This window comes from Metarhizium robertsii (genome assembly GCF_000187425.2).
Source record: "Metarhizium robertsii ARSEF 23 chromosome Unknown MAA_Scf_6, whole genome shotgun sequence".
NCBI classification, from domain to species: domain Eukaryota; kingdom Fungi; phylum Ascomycota; class Sordariomycetes; order Hypocreales; family Clavicipitaceae; genus Metarhizium; species Metarhizium robertsii.
This window is the reverse complement of record NW_011942204.1, coordinates 1,012,178-1,034,492: the sequence shown is the minus strand read 5'-3', so window position 1 is coordinate 1,034,492 and position 22,315 is coordinate 1,012,178. Positions and strand designations below refer to the sequence as shown.

General features: G+C 52.5%; 7 protein-coding genes across 7 annotated transcripts; 3 read left to right on the top strand and 4 right to left on the bottom strand.

The window, feature by feature from the left end:
• Nucleotides 1-596: 596 nt before the first annotated feature.
• Nucleotides 597-1,735, top strand: MAA_06514 (uncharacterized protein; the record flags this gene model as incomplete). The annotated part of the gene is made up of 4 exons (XM_007824512.1): nt 597-726; nt 788-1,047; nt 1,131-1,551; nt 1,611-1,735. 4 exons carry the CDS (start codon nt 597-599, stop codon nt 1,733-1,735), a joined length of 936 nt encoding a protein of 311 aa, XP_007822703.1.
• Nucleotides 1,736-2,208: 473 nt separating this feature from the next.
• On the top strand, nt 2,209-3,508 carry MAA_06515 (FAD dependent oxidoreductase; the record flags this gene model as incomplete). Its single annotated transcript, XM_007824513.2, has 2 exons — nt 2,209-2,298; nt 2,375-3,508. The coding sequence occupies 2 exons, from the start codon at nt 2,209-2,211 to the stop codon at nt 3,506-3,508; spliced, it is 1,224 nt and encodes a 407-aa protein (XP_007822704.2).
• Nucleotides 3,509-4,348: 840 nt separating this feature from the next.
• Nucleotides 4,349-6,331, bottom strand: MAA_06516 (WD repeat domain-containing protein; the record flags this gene model as incomplete). Its single annotated transcript, XM_007824514.2, has 2 exons — nt 4,349-6,215; nt 6,285-6,331. 2 exons carry the CDS (start codon nt 6,329-6,331, stop codon nt 4,349-4,351), a joined length of 1,914 nt encoding a protein of 637 aa, XP_007822705.2.
• Nucleotides 6,332-8,033: 1,702 nt separating this feature from the next.
• Nucleotides 8,034-13,861, bottom strand: MAA_06517 (protein pyrABCN; the record flags this gene model as incomplete). The annotated part of the gene is made up of 3 exons (XM_007824515.1): nt 8,034-8,090; nt 8,166-13,165; nt 13,249-13,861. The coding sequence occupies 3 exons, from the start codon at nt 13,859-13,861 to the stop codon at nt 8,034-8,036; spliced, it is 5,670 nt and encodes a 1,889-aa protein (XP_007822706.1).
• A 1,840-nt stretch (nt 13,862-15,701) lies between these two features.
• MAA_06518 (heat shock 70 kDa protein) lies at nt 15,702-17,829 on the top strand (the record flags this gene model as incomplete). Its single annotated transcript, XM_007824516.1, has 2 exons — nt 15,702-15,728; nt 15,817-17,829. The coding sequence occupies 2 exons, from the start codon at nt 15,702-15,704 to the stop codon at nt 17,827-17,829; spliced, it is 2,040 nt and encodes a 679-aa protein (XP_007822707.1).
• A 450-nt stretch (nt 17,830-18,279) lies between these two features.
• Nucleotides 18,280-18,780, bottom strand: MAA_11330 (Protein kinase-like protein; the record flags this gene model as incomplete). The annotated part of the gene is made up of 1 exon (XM_011413318.1): nt 18,280-18,780. The coding sequence occupies one exon, from the start codon at nt 18,778-18,780 to the stop codon at nt 18,280-18,282; it is 501 nt and encodes a 166-aa protein (XP_011411620.1).
• A 359-nt stretch (nt 18,781-19,139) lies between these two features.
• MAA_06519 (signal recognition particle, 68 kDa subunit) lies at nt 19,140-21,132 on the bottom strand (the record flags this gene model as incomplete). Its single annotated transcript, XM_007824517.1, has 3 exons — nt 19,140-19,659; nt 19,730-20,878; nt 20,942-21,132. The coding sequence occupies 3 exons, from the start codon at nt 21,130-21,132 to the stop codon at nt 19,140-19,142; spliced, it is 1,860 nt and encodes a 619-aa protein (XP_007822708.1).
• Between the last annotated feature and the right edge of the window lie 1,183 nt (nt 21,133-22,315).

The window sequence follows — 22,315 nt, the reverse complement described above, 5'->3', positions numbered from 1 at the left end:
GGAGTTGTTGGACTTTGTTGGCGGCGTGGCCAAGTCGCTGCATCCAAGTGTCAAGATTGGCAGGTTGAGGCTGCTGCAGGGTAAGTCGGGATGCCAGGCGAAGAAAAAGTGGCCCCATTGTCAGGAGACGTCGAAAGGTTGGCGGTCCAAGTTGGCCATCTGAAGTGGCGTTGTGATGTCAGAGCTTCAAAGAAAGTGAATACGAGGAGTCAACGTCGACCTTGTACACGCGCAAACAAAGCTCTTCGCATTGTTTCATATCCAGTACAATCACTCATCTTGCAGCTGTATTGCCTTCAGCCAACGACGACTGCCTGCTCGAACGTGGGGTAAACAGCACTTGGCCAGACTGTCAAGTGGAAATCCAGTGGTCCAACCGCCGCTGACCATTGAAGTTTGACGTTCCTCCAGTCATTGCCCCGCCATAGCTCTCCAGTGCTCCCAACAGGAACCAGATAGAACGACCAATCCGTCGAGGCACAAGCGGCACAAGCTGTCTGGTCTGCATCCCAAAGACAAAGGCATTACTCTCGGCACCGCCTTGGTCGCTGCTCCCTCCCACAACGGCGTGCTCATTGCACCGCAGACAACAAACAATGGCCACCAACGGCGATGGCTCGTCGCTCGCGAGGGCTGAGTCACCAACGGGCTCACCACGATCTGCTTCCGTGTCACTACAGGCAGCGGCAACTATGAATGCTGGGCTTCAGCGGGAGCCCTCACGTCGTACGTTTTTGCATTTCTTTCATCAAGTTTCAGCGGAGCAGTCTCTCACCTCGACATCTAGGGTCTTCCACTAGCTCCCTGGCGCGGAACCCGTTATCACCAAACACCAGCCGCCGACGATCAACCGTCCTTATGAACTTGCAGCTGAATGATCCGTCTGTTCCGGCCCCTGGAGAGATGGCACAGGAGCATTCTGGATACCATAGATCGAGCCCGCAGCCACTTTCTGGGTCGCCGCTGATGGCTGATCCGCATCATCACCGGGCTCCCAGTCTAGGCGAACTGCATCAAGAGCTCGAGGCAGAGCAGGAAGGACATGTGGTGAGTGGCATCTAGTACCCAACGACCTCTTTGCTTTGATGTATTTGTCCATGTTGATGTCATGTGTTGCTGACGAGGAGTAGAACCGGCTTCTTCAGATGATTCGACAGCAGCAGCTCGAACTTCAACGCCTTCAAACGTCACGACCCGGCCACAGCGCCGATCCAGCTGCCGAAGACAGTGCCATCGCAGAAACCGTTCCGAGACCCATATACGGAGCAGGAGGAGCATCGCAGAGTAATATTCCTGGAAGCCAGCCCGTTGGATCTTACTCTCGCTCACCCGTGTTCCCTCGTGGGTCTATGGAAATGGCCCGCGCGGAGATGCACCGCAGATCCAGGACACCAAGCCGCGGTGCTTCGCCTCGTCTACGAGCGACTTCAATAAGTCAGGAGAGCGGAGACTGGGTCCTTGGGGGTCGTGACGAGAGCGCCTTTTACCAGGCGGAGACACAGATGCTCACCAGGGAGAATCAGATGCTGCGCCATCGTATTCGTGATTTGGGTATGGGCACCCCAACCGAGAAAAATATTCTGCGAAATGACGCTAAGAAATATGTACAGAGAAGCAACTTGCCGAGTTTCACCCCGGCTCAGGAACGGGAACCGAGCCGTCGATACCATCACATCTGACTCAGTCGTCAACAAGCGGAGAGCCAGCTAGCGAAGTCGGGCCAAAGGAATCGTAGCTTTCGGAGGACATGATGTATTGCTTTGCAACTGTGTTTTAAACACATTCCTTACGGAGTTTACGGCGGAGAATTACCATAAGAATGGGCATATATGCATAGGCGTAAGGTTAACAGAGCTCACTCGATAAGATTTGCATCAAAAGTGAAGAGGCGAGAACAGCCTGCCCAAAGCTACAAAGGCCGCATGCATGAACCCAAATGAGTTGAAGTCGTCTGAGTGGCAAGCATATGGAGCCCTTACAATACGTGCCCATACTAACATATTAATACCATCCAGGCCGGCAAAACCCACTCCGAAATTCGGTGCCGCACAAGACGTCATTGGCTCCTGGTCGTCAGTTCATCCACCTCACGGAATAGAACGGCAGACTTACATCGCGACTATATATTGACGCGCTGATTTCTCCAAGTACACGCAATCGTACTCATGAAATGAATTTATAGAACCAAAAAAAAAAAAAAGAGAAGTAATGCTGTCATCTGGGCTAAGACAAGTCGCACGGCGCGGCTTGCGCCAGTTCAGCAGCACGCCCGCCACCCAAGCAGACTTCACTCACGCCGTATGCCCGTCCATCTGGTAACCCGCACCCGACGGAAAACAAAACGAGCAAAGACTAACCAATTCGTGAAAACCAGATCATCGGCGGCGGCGTCGTCGGGCTCTCCATAGCGCACCGCCTCTCGCAGCAGAGCCCATCGTCGTCCTCGGTCCTCATAGAGCGGCACTCGTCGCTGGGGACCGAGACGTCCTCCCGCAACAGCGAGGTCATCCACGCGGGCATCTACTACGGCCGCGACACGCTCAAGACGCAGCTATGCCTCCGCGGGAAGCAACTGCTCTACGAGTTCTGCGAGAAGCACGGCGTCCCGCACAGGCGCACGGGGAAATGGATCGTCGCGCAAAACGACGCCCAGCGGCGCGAGCTGGAGAAGCTGCACGCGCACTGCGCCGACATTGGCGTGCCGGTGCGCTGGGTGCCTGAGAGGGAGGTCCGGGACGAAGGGGAGGGCGTGCGTGCCGCGGGCGGCGCGCTCGAGTCGCCGACCACGGGCATCGTCGACGTCCACGGGCTGATGGTCTCGCTGGCCGGCCTCTTCGAGGACGCCGGCGGCGTCGTCGCGCTCAACTCGACCGTCGCCGGGGTCGCGCCGCTGGGGGCGAGGCCCGGCAGCGCAGGGTGGCGCGTCGACGTCAGGGACTCGCTGACGGGCGAGGCGTCGAGCGTCACGGCCGAGACGGTCGTCAATGCCGCCGGCCTGGGGTGCGTCGACGTGTACAACATGATCGTCCCCGAGGCCCTCCGCAAGAGGCTGTACTTTGCAAAGGGCAACTACTTTTCGTACTCGGCGTCGCGGCCCCGTGTCTCGAGGCTGGTCTATCCCGCCCCGAACCCGGGCGCCGGAGGGCTGGGCACGCACTTGACGCTCGACATGGGCGGGAGGATACGCTTCGGCCCGGACATCGAATGGGTCGACTCCCCGGACAACCTGGCCGTTGGGAGAGAGAGGTTGGAGCAGGCCGTCGAGGAGATTAAGCTGTATTTGCCTGGTGTCGATGAGACTTGCTTGGAGCCAGACTACGCAGGGATTCGACCCAAGTTGAGCTACAAGGGGGCTGGGCAGGCTGGCAAGAACTTCAATGACTTTGTGGTGAGGATGGAGGACGGCTATCATGGCTGGGTGAATTGCCTGGGCATCGAGAGTCCCGGCTTGACAAGTAGCTTGGCCATTGGGGAGAGGGTCGGAGAGCTGTTCTATGGGAGAAAGTGAAATGACGGAATGCGCTGCTCTTGCGAAGCACAATATCAATCAGGGGACACGTGCCAAGAGGACCGTAGAATAAACCTCATAGAAATGATAAAATTCGTTCATGCGAAAAGCCGGGGATATCATACAGAAAAGACGTTTGACCATAGTCCACCAAGTGAAAAAAAAGAAAAAAGAAAAAAAAGAGAGGCCGAAAACCGAAAAGCAGATGCCAACAGAGATCCAGAGTTCAAACTCGTAGAGCGACTCATTAGAGCAGTAGTCGTATACTATTCAAGTGCCGTGCAAACTAGCCCAGGGACTAAAAGAGCCGCAAACAGTGTTGACAAAAAATAGATGAGAAAAGAAAAAACTCCATAAGCGAATGTGTTTTCCGTATGCTCCTCCCGGGAATTCCATGTAAAAATTCAGAATTACTTCCACCTATGCATGCCCGGGCCTTTCCTTGTCCATTTCACCGAACTCAAACTTGGCATCAAGATGGAATATTTGCAAAGGCCAGAGACCCAGAAAGAAAGAAAAAAGATTCAAGTTGACCAACAACGCCTCATGTTGCTCCGGCGATCATTCGCTTCCCTATGAAAATAAAACGCCTTTCAACACCCCAAGTGCCTAACAATAATCGAGACTCTCAAGACCTTGTGCCTTCACTGCTCACGTTTCATCCATTGGTGCGGTGACTTTCGCAACTTTTCTCACCTCAACTCATCGTGATGCTTGGACAAAATTTTCTGCCCTGGACGTTGATGTGCAGTTCATAGATGCCAGTTTGAGCGCCGACAAACCTAAGCATGATGTTAGCTGTTGGACATTCACGCTGCATATTAAAAACGAATCTACAACTTACAGGGTACGACCGTCTTCGGTCCAGGCTAAACCTGCGGTATTATCTGGAGACGGAGGCACCTCAAAAACTCCATGATCAGTCGCTAGAGTTCCTCGGATCGCGCTCTCCTCCCAGCGATTGACAACTTGGTTGACTAGAGGTACGAGGAGTGACGAGTCTTCATTGTCCGTGTCATTGGAAGGGCGCTCTCTGGCCTGCAAGATTTCAAGCACATTCAGATAGGACGAATCTTGTCTTTCTCTCTGACCCCGCATCGCTGCTACCGTTTCCTCGACCCTGTCCACCCATCTTTGTTCCGACCATCTTTGGTCCGTCCGCCTTGCTGATGTTGATTGTGGTTGTTGGCCCTCAGACCCTTCACGAGTGAGCTGCCTGGCATTACGAAGTCGCTCCTGTTGACGCTCCCTCTGCTCTCGGTAGGAGCCAAGAATATCGCCCATTGCCCGACCCACACTACTACTGCGCTGTCGGGGTCTGGGAGATTCGCCATCAGCGGCCGACGGCCGTAAACTTGACAGGTAGGTCAAGGCTAAATCTGATGGCCCACCATCACGAGCTCGTTCTTCGGTGCTTCTCAAAGCCGCTCGTTCACGCCGTCTTCGATCACCTTGAATCGCCTCTAGGACAACAGTTTCATTGGGTGTGAGAGGCTGGTTTAACGTCTCCAATGCTTCACCCTGTCGACGTGTACGTGTGCTTCCCGAAGGGGGGGATCGATTGGACCTCCTGTCCGAGTTACCGTCCAGCAACCGAGGGTCGACTGTGTTTCGATCGAGGATGTCAATATGTCGAAAGTCAGCCTCAACATTGATATCCACTATCTGCCGAATTATGAAATTGCTTCGCATATCAGCGAAACCAATATGGCCTTTATCTTCTGTCCAGGCAAGAATATCAAAGGGACCAGGGCAGAATGCCATGTCTCGAATAGCTCCAGGACCACTTTCTGGGCGAGATGACTTGAACGTGGTGATGAGAGGCTCCGCAGAAGGGTCGAGGAGGAGAGTAGCGTCAAAAATAGAAATTGTGCCATGTTGTGTTCCGACGGCTAGGTAAGCACCCGATGGCGAGAAGCATGCTGCAAAACTTCCCCGGCTGTCCGAACGATCATCTTTTCTTTGACTCTTGAGTAGAAACCTTTGTCTCTGTTCCCACCGATATCCGCTATCTTCGCTAGCGGGAGGTGTTGAGATGCCTCCTTCGGTTTCGACCCGTTCATGAACGTACAGGTACGGGTCATCAAGAATCGCAACTAGGATTCGACCGTCAGGGGACAGTATTGCTCGGTTGACGAAATCGGGATATGTTACGACATCGAGGGGATCTATTTTCTCGTTCTGGTCAAATTCGCGTAAACTAACAAGAACCACGGTGCGGTCGTTGTTGGCCAAAACCGCGACAGGCTCAGTATATGATCCTGCTTCGAGAGGTGTCAATGCCGGAGGGAACCACAGAGTGACGCAGTTAACTCGGTCCTTGGCAAGTTTCATGCTCTTGGCGATCAAGCTCTTACTTGAACGGCGTGCGTGGGCAAGAAGAGCAAGTAGGGGCTCGTCACGGCTGGCTCCTCCAAGGTTCAGTTGGTGTCTTGTTTCGGCATCCAGATGCAATCCCAGCAAGGGCTGCTGATTGCTTTCGATTGCATCTTCGAGTTTAATGGCGACAAACTCGCCATTCTCGCTTCCACAGCACAACCATCCATTCTCGGCTACTAGGCATCGTGGCGCAAAGGTAAGGAGCTTGATGGTTTCGCATTCTCGAGTCAACGTGTTGAGTCGCTGCACATGGTTGCTGCCATTTCCTCCGGGAAAGTACACAATATTTTTCTTTTCCGCGCTTATCAACGACCGGAGTTGCCAATGTCTATAGGCGAAAATTGGTGAGCTACAGTGTGGCCATAGAGGAGGCCGCTTGAAGGACATGAATACATACTGGGAACGGACACCAATGCTATAACGCTTGCGTCCATTTTTGGACATTATGCCCTCGGTCGGGTAGCACCTATAGTTGCCCGTGACGTTAGACGAGTGCACTTTCCAGAATCTTTGACGAGCAGAAGAGCAGGGCGAGGACAGCCACAGGTGGCAAGAGGAGTGTAGAGAATCACGAACAGGCCGTCGTCATTGTTGGCCATGGTAGACGCTACCGCCAGGGACCTAAGTAGGCAAAGGATGTCTGCAAGTGTTTGTCGAAGGCCACTGGAGCTGGCACTTGAGCTTTGGCACATGCAACGGCCAAGTGCCGCGGATGGGATGTTGACGGCCCACTGATGCCCGGCGTGATGTACGATGGAGTATCGCCAGCCGAGAGGCGTGTGAGAGAGCCAGTGTTGGAACCTGGGGAGGCGGCATGCGAAGTAGGCGCCGGGGAGAGACGGGTCGGAGAGGGTCGAGCGTCGTCGAGGCTGATGGTCTGGGATGATTGATGTAGAACTGGGTCGGTGAAGTGCAGAGATGGATACAGAGTTTGAGAGAGGATGTGGGTTTCCGTCGCTCAAGGTGGTTACGTGAGGCAGACCAGACCTTCAAGTTGGAGGGCCAACTTTTGGTTGCAGCGGGCGTGGCTACTTAAGTACAGTCAATACTCCGCAGTCGCAGTGCTGGAAGAACATTGAGCACTCAAGTATGGAGTACCTGGGCATAAGCTGTTGATACTCTGTCCAGTGAGTGCACAAAGCACCGTCGGCATGTGCACTTGGTGTGCCTGGTACTTAAGTACCCTGTGTACCCACTGAGCTGGGCAGAGCCAGCCAGTCTGGCCAACCTGGTGGATGACGTCTGGTGTGGTCAAGCTGGTGTCGACTCACTCACTGCTCGGTTAGGTCAAACCTACTTAGGACTTAAAGTATTGACTTATGAAGTACCTAGGTGCCTACTAGGTAGGTACCTACCCATACGCGCGCGGCCGCTTGTTCTGATGGCAGTACAACTATGCAAAGACAGTGCAAAAGCCTCATATATTAAATAAGAACTCTAAGAACTGTCTTATTATACCTGATGAGCCAGGAGACTGTCACCACAACCGGGGGCCGCGAGCATAGAGGTAGGTACCTAGGGTACTTGCGGGCCATTGTGTCCGTAAATAGCACGGCAGCACATGTACCTAACACCACCTACAGAAATGGGGTCCCACCAGCCACGTTCACGCCCAAAGACATGTGCATCTCAGCGACAAACCAAACGCAGATCAAACTAAGATTACAAACATCACAACTCAATATATTAAACTAAACTAATCTAATCTAATCTAACCTACATATAATATATACAAATAAACAAATAAACATACACGCAACGTAATGAACGTACGTATACATATACACTATGCATTACTCGTGTACACGTACAGATGCGCACGTACGCAACCCGCCCACGCACGCATACATCATCTCATACATACAAATATACACTCATACACGCAATCGATTCCAGCGATTGCCATCATCATATACGGGGATACGTTTCATACAACCCCAGGCATGGGACTCAGATCCAGCCACACGCTCTGACTACCGAATACGAATACCTTGAAGCACGTAAATTCTATCGAAAAAAAAAAAAGACTGAAATCCTTGTCTACGCCGTTGTTATCCATTTTGAACTTTTCTTGCCCGTCCGATCATGTGCGAACAGAGTATTCGGCCCCTGTACCAGAATATGTCTAATTAAACATCAACATGGCCTACGAAGCCATGACAAGTGCCAAGAGAGCCATTCTGCAGTACAGTCCATAACGCATCTAGAAACCCAGTTAGCACTTGCGCTGCTTTATCCATGAAGCACGGCCTTGCATGGACAAGGATAAAATACTCACCTGTCTAAAGTATGCCGCTCGCTGGTCAAAGTCCACTTCCTCGGCCACCTCTTCATTCCTCGGCAGAGGATGCATCACCACCATGTGGCTCTTGGCATGCTTGAGAGTGGCATTATCCACGCGATACGAGTTCTTCACTCTTTCGTACTGCTCTGCAGTCTCGAACCTCTCTTGCTGGACACGAGTGCAATACAAGACATCACTGTGAGCAATAATCTCAGGAGTTAGAGTATCTGACTCCCCAAGTAGCTGGCTGGATGCAACCAGCTGGTCCTTGACATCTTTGGGCAGCTCCAGTCCCTTAGGAGCGACCAGTTGTACTTTGACGTGGTAGTGGCGGAGCAGCTGCACCAAGGAGTGCACAGTACGCCCGTATCGGAGGTCACCCAGGAAGGTAATAGTCAGCCCCTGGACAGTACCGAGCTCTTCACGGATGGTGAAAAGGTCCAGGAAAGCCTGAGTGGGGTGTTCCTTGCTACCGTTGCCCGCATTGATGACGGGAACATCGCTGTATTTTTCAGCAATGTCCACGGACTTCTCATCAGGGTGGCGGAGAACAATGGCGTCACCGTAACAAGCCAGAGTACGCAGAGTGTCCTGAAGGGTTTCACCCTTTTGGACAGATGAGTTTGTGGCAGGGACGGAGACTGTGCGCCCACCCAAGCGCTGCATGGCAGCATCAAATGATGCAGAGGTTCTGGTAGAAGGCTCGTAGAAAACGCTGCAAAGGACACGACCACGGAGGACATCCAAAACTCCGGCGCGCTGAACGCCGAGGCGCATTTCCTGAGCGACAGTGAATAGCAAGTGTAGATCAGCACGGGTGTACTGCTTCACAGACAAGACATTGGCGTTCTTGAACTCCGAAGGCTGCGAGAGGAGCTTGAGGACAGAAGCGCTAATGGCGGAAGTCTGAATGGCCGCGGGTAGGGCGAGCTCGTCAATATGGCCAGCACCACGGATGGGTGAAGCGAGCACAGCATCGGTGCCCCGTCGTCGAGGGCTTTCAGTAACCTGTCCGATAGATGGAAGGGAGGCCTTCATCTCAGGAGTCTTTGCGGAGACGACAGGCGGTGGCGGGGGCAGCTCGCTCAGCCGGAAATCACGCTTCGAAACATCCAGATAGACGTGACGAGCAATGGCCTCGACCAGAATCTTGGCATTCTTGACATTGGTCACAAGAGGAATCTGATAGTCAACTGCCATACGACGAGTCTTGTACCCCTTGCTCATGTAGTTGGCAGGACGGCGATACTTATTGTTCGAAGGTAAATTGATGTACAGATCAATCATATTCTTGGCCAGATGTTGAGTGAGGGAGAACTCCGAGTTGATGTCCTCATCGCGGCCGAGAACCTCGAGGTACTGCACCTGAACACCGTGCTCCTGCAGGAAATCCGCAGTACCAGCGGTAGCGAACAACTTGTAGCCAATGCGCTGAAGCTTCTGGATAGACGGTAGCAACTCCTTCTTGTCCTTATACGTGCCAATGGACAGAAGGATGTTGGCCTTGGGAATCTTGAAACCAGTGGACAGCAGAGCCTTCAAGTAGGCCTCGTACTTGTCTACACCAAAGCAAGCAACCTCACCAGTGGAAGCCATTTCCACACCCAAGACTGGATCAGCACCAGACAGACGCGAGAAACTGAACTGAGGTACCTTAACACCAACACAATCAGGCTGAAGGCTGGTGGGAGGGTACTCCTGGAAGGGCTGATGCATGATAGCCTTGGTGGCCATCTCAATCAAGTCGACACCCATGACCTTGGAAACAAAGGGGAACGATCGAGAAGCCCGGACATTGCACTCAATAACCTTGATGTCGTTATCCTTTGCAATGAACTGGATGTTGAAAGGGCCAGTAACGTTCAAAGCCGCACCAATCTTGCGAGTGGCCTCCTCAATTCTCTCGATTGTGGTTTGTTCCAGATCCTGAGGGGGGAGGATGAGGGTGGCATCGCCAGAGTGAACACCAGCGTTTTCCACATGCTCAGAGACGAAGTGGCCGACAACCACACCATCCTTTGCGACAGCATCCATCTCAATCTCCTTTGCGTTCTCAATATACTTGGAGATGACAACAGGGTGTTCCCGAGAAACCTCAGCAGCCTGAGCTAGGTAACTTTCCAAATCCTTCTCAGAGTAGACAGTGTTCATCGCAGCACCAGACAAGACGTAAGATGGGCGGACAAGCACGGGATAATTGACGGCATTGCAGAACTCTCTAGCCTCAGAAAAGCTGGTGAGCTCCCTCCAGGTAGGCTGGTCAACTTCGATACGGTCCAGCATGCGAGAGAACTTGTATCGGTTTTCGGCCATGTCGATCATCTCAGGGGAGGTACCGAGAATCTTGACACCTGCTCGATGCAGCGGCAGAGCAATGTTATTAGGCGTCTGGCCACCCATGGCTCCAAGAACACCGCTCGAAGCTTCCAACTGGTAGATGTCCAAGATGGTTTCGAGGTTAATATTCTCAAAGTACAGCTTATCAGCCTCGTCGTAATCAGTGCTTACGGTCTCAGGATTGTAATTGACCATGACAGTTTTGAAGCCAGTTTGACGCAGGGTTCGAATGGCACGAACGGAGCACCAATCAAACTCGACTGAAGAACCAATACGGTAAACACCAGAGCCAAGAACCATAACACCGTGATCGTCAAAGGAGACATCGTGCTCATTGGCATTGTAAGTGAGGTAGAGATAGTTGGTGAAGGCAGGGAATTCGGCTGCAACGGTATCGATCTGCTTGACAAAAGGTCGGATGCCTGCCTCGAGTCTCATTCTGCGAACAGCAATTTCGTTGGAGTCCCAGAATTTGGCAAGCTGACGATCACAGAAACCGAGACGCTTAGCCTGAAGTAGCAGATTAGGAGATCGGGCAATGTCCTTGGTGGTATATCGGCTCATATCTTTGGCGAAGTCACTCAAGCCCTTGAGCTTGCGCAAGAACCACTTGTCAATCTTGGTCATCTCCCAGATCTTGTCAACGGAGTAGCCCTCATGCATAGCATTGGCGATAGCAAACAGGCGTTGATCAGAAGGTGTTTGAAGCTCATCGTCAATGCTCATGAGTGCCTTGGTTTCATTAAAGCCGAGATTATGGAAGTCAATGGATCGAATGGCCTTCTGAATGGCTTCTTCAAATGACCGACCAATGCTCATGACCTCGCCTACACTCTTCATAGAAGAACCCAGCTGAGTAGAGACACGGGTGAACTTCTTAAGATCCCATCGAGGCATCTTAACGACGACGTAGTCAAGAGAAGGCTCAAAGCAGGCGCATGTGACCTTGGTGACGGAGTTCTTGATCTCTTTGAGGGGAATGCCGAGACCTAGCTTAGCTGCAATAAAAGCCAGGGGGTATCCAGTAGCCTTTGAAGCAAGAGCTGAGGATCGGGATAATCTAGCATTGACTTCGATAATGCAGTACTCCTTGGAGAACGGGTTCAGGGCATACTGAATATTACACTCACCAACAACGCCGAGGTGACGAATGACGTTAACGGCAGTGGTTCGCAGCATGTTATAATCCTCGTCAGACAGGGTCTGCGACGGGGCGACGACGATAGAGTCACCGGTGTGAATACCCAGAGGATCGAAATTCTCCATGTTGCAGACAGTGATACAGTTGTCCTGCGCATCTCGGACAACTTCGTACTCAATTTCCTTCCAGCCCTTCATGCTGCGCTCAATAAGCACCTGGGGACTTGCGGCAAAAGCCTTATTGCAAAGGTCGAGAAGTTCAGCTTCGTTGTTCGCAAATCCACTGCCAAGACCACCCAGAGCGTAAGCGGCACGAACAATGACGGGGAAGCCAATATCCTTGACAACCCGCATGGCTTCGTCAACGTTGCTAGCAGAGGCGGACTTGGCGCACTTCTCGCCGATGGAGTCCATGCTACGGGCAAAGAGCTCACGGTCCTCAGTAGTGATGATGGTGTCAATAGGAGTACCCAGAACTTTGACACCAAGACCCTCGAACTCATCCTTGAGTTGAATACCGACCTGCAAAGCAGTCTGACCACCAAAAGTAACGTAGATGGCGTCAGGCCGTTCGTAGTGAATGACCTTTCGGACGAACTCGGCATTGACAGGTAAGAAGTAAACCTTGTCGGCAAGACCCTTGGAGGTCTGAATGGTGGCAATGTTGGGGTTGATCAATACAGTGTAAATACCCTCTTCCTTGAGGGCCTTGATGGCCTGACTGCCAGAGTAGTCAAACTCGCCAGCCTGGCCAATGCTGAGACCACCGCTACCAAGAACAAGGACTTTCTTGACTGAGACGCGAGGGTGAAGCCGCTCATTCTCATCAATGGTCCCTCCTGGGAAGCTGACGGGCTGCTGAAGGAGCTTGGGGTCCTCGGTACAGTTGACAATGGTGTTGATAAAGACGTCGAACAAAAATTCGGTGTCGCGAGGACCGGGCGTGCTCTCAGGATGGAACTGGACGCTGAAGTATGGCCTGTCAACGTGCATAATACCCTCGTTGCTGCCGTCGTTGGCATTGACAAAGAGCTCTTTCCAGCCATCAGTCAGAGTACTAGCATCAACGGCAAACCCGTGGTTCTGGGAGGTAATGTGACACTTTCCGGTCACCATGCTGGTGCAGGGGATGTTGTGACCACGATTACCAAACTTCATCTTGCTGGTCGAGGCTCCAGAGGCACGAGCAAGCAACTGGTGGCCTAAGCAGATACCGAAAACAGGCGTCCTATTCTTTTCCATGACGGCCTGGATGTTCTTGACGGTAACATCGAGGACCTCTGGGTCGCCAGGGCCGTTGGAGAGGAAGAGACCATCATACTGGTCGCCTGCCTCTTTGGCCAGGTCGTGGTCCCATGGGCAGACCATGACCTCCACACCACGCTTGAGGAAGCACCTCAGCTGGTTGTATTTCATACCAACGTCGACACATAGAACACGGATAGCTCGGCCTGAGGGGTGCTTGCGGGTGGCCACGGAGGTAGGTGGCTTATAGAGCTTAGGAGCCTTGACAGACACTGCAAAAAGAATCATGTATGAGCATATGCATTCTTGTTGTCCAAGATGGGAAGTTGTGGAATCGCAGGGACAAAGAACTCACCCTCAGCAACGAGGTTCTTCTCATTGGGGTTCACCCATTCAATTTCGGCAAAATTCTCGAGCGGGGTGTCATGGACGATGCCATTGGTGACACCATTGATCTGGGTGAGACGTGTTTGAAGTCGCATCCTGCCCAACATGCTGCCCTTTTCCCGAATCTTCTTGGTCAGGGCTCTGGTATCGACGCCATACATGGCCGGGACGCCCTGCTCCTTCAGCCAGGTGCCGAGGGAGGAGGTTGCCAGGAAATGGGAGAAGTCCTCGCCACAGTATGAATCGGTGACAAGACCGGCAACGTGAATCTGGGAGGACTCGAAGTGAGCCGGCAGGTCGCCAAGAAGCTCGTCCACTGTCTCGCGAGAAGGCACGCCATAGTTTCCGACAAGAGGGAAAGTAATGACGAGAATCTGTCCACGGTATGAAGGGTCGGTCAAAGACTCGGGATACCCCACCATGCCTGTCTGGAAGACCAGCTCTCCAGCGATGCTCTTCTGGGCTCCGAAGCTGTAGCCAGCGTAGGCAGAGCCGTCCTCGAGCTCGAGGCAGACGAGGCCATCATCATTGGCACTTGAGAAGTGTGCCGAAGAGGGCGGCAGCGCTTTGATGGCCGCCATTTTGCACGCGCTCTGTGCAATCGGGGAGGGTGTTGGTTGAAGCGACGAGGGACAAAAAAAAAAAAGTTGGCGGGGCAGAGGCACCAGACGATAAGACGTGAAGTGCTCCGTGTGCGAGGGGATCTGCTAGCGACGGCTGGGCAAGAAAACTCGTTCTCAGAGTTTCCTTGGACAGGTCAAAAGCTTTAGCTCGCAATCATCTGCCGCAGCATCAAGATTGGTTTCCTTTTTCTTTGGTAAGAATAGGGAATATTTGCAGAGAGGCAGTAAAGAAAAGGTGAAGAGAGGAGAGGATTTTAACCGCAAGCGGGACTCAAAACTTTTTTTTTCGGTCTATGCCTCTTACACCAACCAAGCCAGTGAACTTGGTCCCTGGCGTTAGGATGCAGGCTGTTAATGACGCGCTCCCATTGGCCAATTGCCCTTTGCCATTCGCCTGCCCCAGTGTAATGGTGGTGCTGGTGGGGCCAAAAATGTCAACCATCACACCGTACCTTCGCGACAAGTTAAAAGTACCTACGGGGTAGTAGTCTGGTAATTATCTGGTCAACTGGTGAGGCAGCATGTAAAGTTAGTGGCAGGCGTGTCCCAAAATATGACATCAACAATAACGCTAATCAGCGATAATGGGGTAATTGCCCTTGTCTGTAGGGCCATGGTGAATGGCCACTGGAACAAGACTACCAGCCGTACCCAACCAATCGTTGATGATGTCTTCCTCCTTCGGGTCTTTGCTCAACTTGGTCTCGTTCAATGGCACTCCGCAGTCTGTAAAGTATAATATGAGGCTATCGCGAGATGGCTTTAGCTCGCGACGCTGCAGCCCTGACTTGTCCAACGTACGCTTCTATAGGCACATATCTGACACGAGAGGGACTCAAAACATCTCCGTGCTTGTTTCGTCCGTCTTGCAGATAATCTACTGAGCACCTTGTACATATGCAGGTAGACACACTCCAGGCTATATACGAGCCATGAGAGGCTATGACAATATATATTTATCACCCAGCTCACGTTCCAGGGCTCTTATATCGCTGTTCGCGCGATACGTCAGAACTTGACGCCATGTCATTACCTAGCAAGTAGCCAAATACCTGCCTCTCGTCATGGCTCTACAAAGAGACGGCTGTCTTTTTGCTTCATCATCAGAGTTCTGCGAAGGTGGGGCTCACTGAGTCACATCGGCCTTGTTGCTTAGGTCCAGTTTCTTCACTCAAGAGAAAATGAAGCTTGAACGAGCCAGAGAGGGACACAAAGGCAAAGCGGCAGGATGCATGTGCATGTGGCATACATTGAACGCGTGATTCTAGCTGTGACTATTAGTGCGAATTGTCGAGCTGTCGAGTTATCAGCATCACATCTCCGGGTCCAGCCTCGGAAGGACCGCAAAAGCCGGCTACGGCCTGGCCATGACAGGTTCAGTTACACCCCGGATTGCTAAGGCCCACCATGCTCATTATTCCCAGCTCCAAGACCTCCGAAGTCCATAGGTTGCATTGCTGGAACCGCCGCAATGAACTCCGACGTCGCGTGCCGAGGAAAATGCGGAAGGTCTCTGTCGCGGACCAAAGTTAATCCGCACATAAACTGCACACACTGTGGAGACCTCCTTCTTCTTGCCTCCTTCCGTCGGCTTCTATTGACAGCCAATGGCCGGGACTAGCCATTTTTTTCGGGGCCAAAAAAATTCGCTTTCCTCCCCTTCTCAATAAACTCATACAATCCACTCACAACACTCTTCTTTCCCTTCTTCCCCTTCATCACCTCTCCATCTGTGGAGCGCGCCGTCATCTTTGCCTTCATTCATTGTAATATTATACCCTCCATCATCACATCCAAGATGTTGGCTTCGCGTCTCTCTCGAGCTGTGAGTAGCTTTCTAATTAGCAAAACAAGCTTCCCAACCTGTCGCCATGTTTCTGATTGACGATTCTAACTTTGACATTTCCTGATAGCTTCCCCGAGCTACCCCTATCACTGCTCGCTCGGCTGCCTTTGCCAGGCCGCTGGCCCCCAGATTTGCTCGGTATGAGTCTACTTCTGCTGCCGAGGGCGAGAAAGTCCAGGGATCCGTCATCGGTATTGATTTGGGTACCACCAACTCGGCCGTTGCCATCATGGAAGGCAAGGTTCCTCGCATTATTGAGAACTCGGAAGGCGCTCGCACCACTCCTTCAGTAGTTGCTTTTGCCGAAGATGGTGAGCGACTTGTCGGTGTCGCCGCCAAGCGACAGGCCGTCGTCAACCCAGAGAACACTCTTTTCGCCACCAAGCGATTAATAGGACGCAAGTTCACCGACGCTGAGGTTCAGCGTGATATCAAGGAGGTTCCCTACAAGATCGTCCAGCATAGCAATGGTGACGCTTGGGTTTCTGCCCGTGACCAGAAGTACTCTCCTTCTCAGATTGGTGGTTTTGTCCTGAACAAGATGAAGGAGACGGCCGAGGCCTACCTCTCTAAGCCCGTCAAGAACGCTGTTGTCACTGTTCCTGCCTACTTCAATGATGCTCAGCGACAGAGCACCAAGGATGCTGGTCAGATTGCTGGTCTTAATGTTCTCCGTGTTGTTAATGAGCCCACTGCTGCTGCTCTTGCCTACGGTCTGGAGAAGGAGGCCGACAGGATCGTTGCTGTCTACGATCTTGGAGGTGGTACCTTCGATATCTCCATCTTGGAGATCCAGAACGGTGTCTTTGAAGTCAAGTCCACCAATGGAGACACACACCTTGGTGGTGAGGATTTCGATATTCACCTGGTTCGACACATGGTCGCAGACTTCAAGAAGACCTCTGGCATTGACCTGTCCAGTGACCGCATGGCTATCCAGCGTATCCGTGAGGCTGCTGAGAAAGCCAAGATCGAGCTCTCCTCTTCCCTCCAGACTGACATCAACCTACCTTTTATCACTGCCGACTCATCCGGCCCCAAGCACATCAACATGAAGCTTACCCGTGCTCAGCTTGAGAAGATGGTGGATCCCCTCATCACCCGCACCATTGAGCCTGTCCGCAAGGCTCTGAAGGATGCTGGCCTCCAGGCCAAGGAAATTCAGGAGGTCATCCTGGTCGGAGGTATGACCCGTATGCCCAAGGTTGCCGAGTCCGTCAAGAGCATTTTCGGCCGTGATCCCGCCAAGTCTGTCAACCCCGATGAGGCTGTGGCCATTGGTGCTGCTATCCAGGGTGCCGTTCTCTCTGGCGAAGTCAAGGACCTCTTGCTGCTTGATGTTACTCCTTTGTCCCTTGGTATCGAGACATTGGGCGGTGTCTTCACTCGTTTGATCAACCGCAACACGACCATCCCCACCAAGAAGTCCCAGGTTTTCTCTACTGCCGCCGATTTCCAGACTGCCGTTGAGATCAAGGTCTACCAGGGCGAGCGAGAGCTTGTCCGTGACAACAAGCTGCTGGGTAACTTCCAGCTTGTCGGAATCCCTCCTGCTCACCGTGGCGTCCCCCAGATTGAGGTCACGTTCGACATCGACGCTGACTCTATTGTCCACGTCCACGCCAAGGACAAGTCCACCAACAAGGACCAGTCCATCACTATCGCATCTGGCTCCGGTCTCTCCGATAGCGAGATCCAGCAGATGGTTGAGGACTCTGAGAAGTATGCCGAGGCTGATAAGGGCCGCAAGGCTGCTATTGAGGCTGCCAACCGTGCCGACAGCGTTCTTAACGACACTGAGCGTGCCCTGAACGAATACGCTGACAAGCTCGACAAGACGGAGGCCGACGGCATTAAGGAGAAGATTGCTGCTCTCCGTGAGTTTGTTGCCAAGAGCCAGTCAGGTGAGGGCTCTGCCACCGCTGAGGAGATCAAGGAGAAGACGGACGAGCTTCAGATGGCCAGCTTGAATCTCTTCGACAAGATGCACAAGGCCCGTAACGAGGCCGGCTCTGGCGAGCAGGCTTCTGGCGAGCAGCAGCAAGGCGAGGGTGAGAAGAAGGACGAGAACAAGCCATAAACGGCCAGCCTCTTGCCTTGTTGTTTTCTCGAATTTCTAAACCAAAACGAAAAGGGATTTGTTCGAATATTCGTGTAGCGTGGGGCGTGGCATAGATGTCTTTTTCTCTTCCTGTATTTCATTGTACTCATATCCCCCGCCTCAGCTACTATACTTTTACACAAACTGATTTGCCCATGTCATTAATACCATGGTTGGCGGAAATTTAGGCGTTAGAGCATCAAAACCCGTTCGAGAGATCTCTGGTTGTTTATGAGACGAAGGCATGGATCCAAGGGGGCTTGCGTTTGGATTGGCTCATGTACAATTCACTGTTTAACTAGATGATGATAATAACACATCCCTCCTCTGAATCCCTTTGCTCATTCCTATCAGTCTGATTTAAATTGTTTATGCGTGCGTGACTCGTAATGTGAATAGCTGGTAGCGCAAGCATTCTTGCATCGCTGTCTATGCTGTCCAACTCCACGGTGTATTCAAGTTGTTGGTCCCAATCGGGGGCGAATAGTCTTCCCAGTCCTCTTCAGCGTTGACCGCAACTGAATCCATTTCCACCGACTCGATTTGTTCTTTGTGTTCTTGGCGAACTAGCAGCGGCGCACTGATTCTACTGTCAAGTGTATTGTTCGCGAATACCAGGTTGGGTATACTATATAAACTGCATCGAGGGGGAGTAAGTGTGTTGAAGCCAACAGAGGCCCAGCTGGCAGTCATTTTGCGATGTGGCCTAGAAGAGGATGGTTCATGCGCCTGCGCCTGCGCCTGCCGGTGCTGGCAGCGAACGCTGCGAGTGATGGCATATTCATGGTTTTCAGAAAGTGTAAAGTGTGTTATGCGGATGAAGATGACGATGAACAGACAAAGCAGGACGAGGAGGGTGGTTCGCGGTATTGGAATTGCGGCGACGGCGTGAGCGACGGGGTCTGGCAATTGCTGAGGCGTAGTAGTCATGTTTGCATCTGGAGGGCTGGGAGGACGAGGATCTGGGGAAGGACGGGGAACGGTCGGGACAATGGCGGCTACTTTACGCAGTGTGAGGTGTTGGACAGGTGACGGGAGGAGGGGGAGTGTGAAAATGACATGTTCTGTCTTGTACTTTTCATTCCGGGTGAGTATGTGGAACGGAGATTTTGGATATGGTTTGTCGACGTGGGGATGGGCGTGAGACACGAAGGTGAATGACATCGGACATTTTTACAGACTTGACTAGGTCAGGCGCCTTTTTATTACTTTTGATATCCCTACCAGAAATAGGGTAGAGATGGTTTCTCTCTATTTGTAAATGCTGAATTTGTAAATTTTTTTTTCCTCTACCGTCCAAAGCCGAACCATCCCTTCTTCTTAGGCTGTTCCTTCGTTTCAACACTGCTTGGCCCGAGCGCAGCCGTTGGCGCGGGTGTCTTACCCGGGTAGTCGATGTAATTCCAAGCGACGTCGAGGAAGATTGGCTTCATGGGGATAAGTTCCATCTTGGGCGGGAACTCCACTATGTTGCGAAGGTTGACGCGCCGGGGGTAGGTGTGCAGCTTGGAGATGAGCGGGGAGTCAAAGTCGCCCTTGGCAGCTACACTCTCGGCGTCGCGGAGATTGTGCATGTGGACGATGGCACGGTAGCGTTGGAGCTCGCCGTTGAGGAGACTGCTGAGGTAGGAGACGGCCTCAGCAGTGACGTCGATGCTCACCGGGGTGGTTTGCTGTTGATTGACATCATCGTTACCTTGGGATAGGTTGGAGGAAGCTTCTTGAATGAGGGAATGGGCGTGGTTGATGAGGGCGAGGGCGTTGGTGGCGTTGTTGGTGATGGCGTGGGATCGCGCAATGGAGAGACATCTTTAACATCACCATGAGTCAGTGGGTTGATCCGGGCGCGGTGTTTTGGAAGGGGGTGACTTGGACTTACTTGAGCGACCCAAAGTACTTTTCGTAGCCGTTGAGCTTGGTCGCGAGCGCTTCGTCGGCGGCCACACCGGGAAGCTCCTTGATTGACTGGACGTTTTGTAGCGTACCATCATACAGGGCAACCTTCTCCTTCATCTTGGCCAGCTTCTTGCTGGGTGGCAGTTCTCGCTGTTTCTTTTGTTCACCGGCTTCGGTGTCCTTCGGTGCCTTTATTTTTCTTCTTCTGGAGGCATTGTAGTCCTCGGGACCGCCGTCGTGGAGGCCAGTCAGGACTCTGTTGCGGCCGATTCTCCAACTAATCATTTCGTAGTTGACGGCAGTGCGAGTGATTTGCAGTCGCTGCATACGGGGGTCGCTCTGGGGTACGCCCTCTGCCTTGAGCTCGTCGATGGCCTGCTTCGTAGCGTCGACGGCGTCCTGTGTTGTCATGAGGATTTCGTCGTACTGGGCTGCGATTTCATAGGGCTGCTTGTCTTGCGATTGCGCGAAGTTGCGGGTCAGGTTCATTTTCGCAGTTTCAACAGAGGCCCATGCCAATGATATCTGAGCATCTTCAATTTGAACTTGTCGTGAGCGCCAGGTAATGGTCCTAGGTGCATTCTCAGCAGCATTTCCCAGCTTGGTGGCATCGTCGCCTTCCGCGAGGATGCTTGGGTCCAGACGATTGATTTCCTTGACGAGAGCATCGTCTGATCGGGGGAATGACTTTTTGGCAATGGTTGGAATAGGCACGGTCCGTGGCGTCTTCAGTCGGTAAGCGGCATATCGGATGGAAGGGTCAATGGTCTCGGACAAGAGATCCTTGAAGAGGTCGCTTTTGCCAGCGCTTGCCAGCGCACTGTAGATGACACGGGAAACAGCATAACTCTGAAGGCAAAGCTCCCAGTCGTGCCTCTCAAATAGCATAGCGCCACGTATCAGGGCAGCATACGATTTCGCCTCCAGGACATCGTTGGTTGAGGCGCCAGAAGCCGGATCTGAAAGGAGCTCAACGAGGCGCTGCGCGGCACGGGAAGCCTTATTGAGTCGGGACACAATGTGTGATTTGGTTCTTCCAGTGATGTCCTTTTGCGTGGCAGAGTTTGAAGCTTTGAAGCTCATTGCCTGTGCCCAGGCCCGCTCGCTCGTCAGAAGAAGCAGATGGACATATCTGGTTTCTCTGGTTAGCCCGTCCTATCTGGATGTGACGTACGCGTCAAGACCCTATACTCACTCGTTGTTGGAAGAAACTTGCTCAGCCGCGATTTCTTCCTTCTTCTGAAACTTGCCACGATTCTTGGTGACAATACCCAGCTTCTTGCGACAGCTCAGGAGGCGTTTGGCCAGTTGGCCATGATAGGTGGAGTAGTCGCCGTAGAGCAAGGCTTGGTCTCGGCCCTGCACCACGTAACTGGTGATATCCATGATGTCTCTACCCAATTTGAACGTCGCCACGACAGCCTTGGGATTGGAAGAGTTGCTGCGGCCCTGATGCGGGTGATGCCGCGCTTCTACGAGGCTGTGTGTGATCTCGTCGATGGCATGCGGTTCGTGGCAGTGGGGTTTTCAAACGAAGTCGTCCTTGGCGGGGCAAAATCGGTGCACATTTCACAAAAATCGGGCAAGGCTTCGTGCGCTTATGTAAGTGGGCAGGTTGCACAGGTTGCACAGCGCGAGACGTGTGATGCTGTCGCCAACTTCAGTTCGGTTTCTACGTAACTGGATTGCCTGGCTGAAGGGTGGTAGAGCTGTATCTCTACTTGACACGGCACGTCAAATTCATTTGGAAGAATTCTGGCACATTCATCGGCGTGTGTGGTTTTTTCAGAAGCCACAAGCAACAAATTCGATTCGCTAGTCGCAACAACATTTCCCGTACTTCAAATAGAAGATGAGCCTCAAAAACAAACAGGCATTCACGAGACGGCCCAGGATACAACGCCAAATATCTCAAAGCTAAGACTGGAGCTTTGAATGTGAAGACCGTCATCAGCTGGAGTCGTCATCATTCAGGCTAAGGCTTAGACGTGCACAGCTAACATTGCAAGTATACGTGTATTTTGTCACCGAGTTTGTCACCAAAATCTGGCCAATTAGGACTTGGAAAAGGCCGCTAAGAGCTTGTTTGCAGCCGTGTTTGTTGCTCATTGCTCGGTTGATAACGATGGTCAATGCCTGGGCCATGGAAATGGCACGAGCTGTAGCAACACAATTTGTTTGGTCTCAACTGGTCTTAACTAGCAGGACACAATTAATCTATAAAGCTCAGCTGACGTAGTGAAATGGAGAGCCGCACACTTGAGAGCCAAGGTGATGCATCTTGGTGTCTGCAAAAGAGAGGGGGGCGAGTGCAAGACATACTAGACAAGTTTGTACGGCGTATCACGGCCCTGGTATGGGAAAGATGGTAGAAAGGGAGATAGGGTGTGATTGACTCGAGACGATGGCACACTACACAGCCCTTCCGGCCATGGCTCGTCTAGACAAGGGACGAGGAGGCGGCAATACTGGTCGACTGGGTATCGTCATGGAGCTTGTGGCGGTTTTTGGGTGGTTCAGATGGTTCAGATTTCGATGAGATTCTGGAGACGGCTGAGGGCGGGATGCG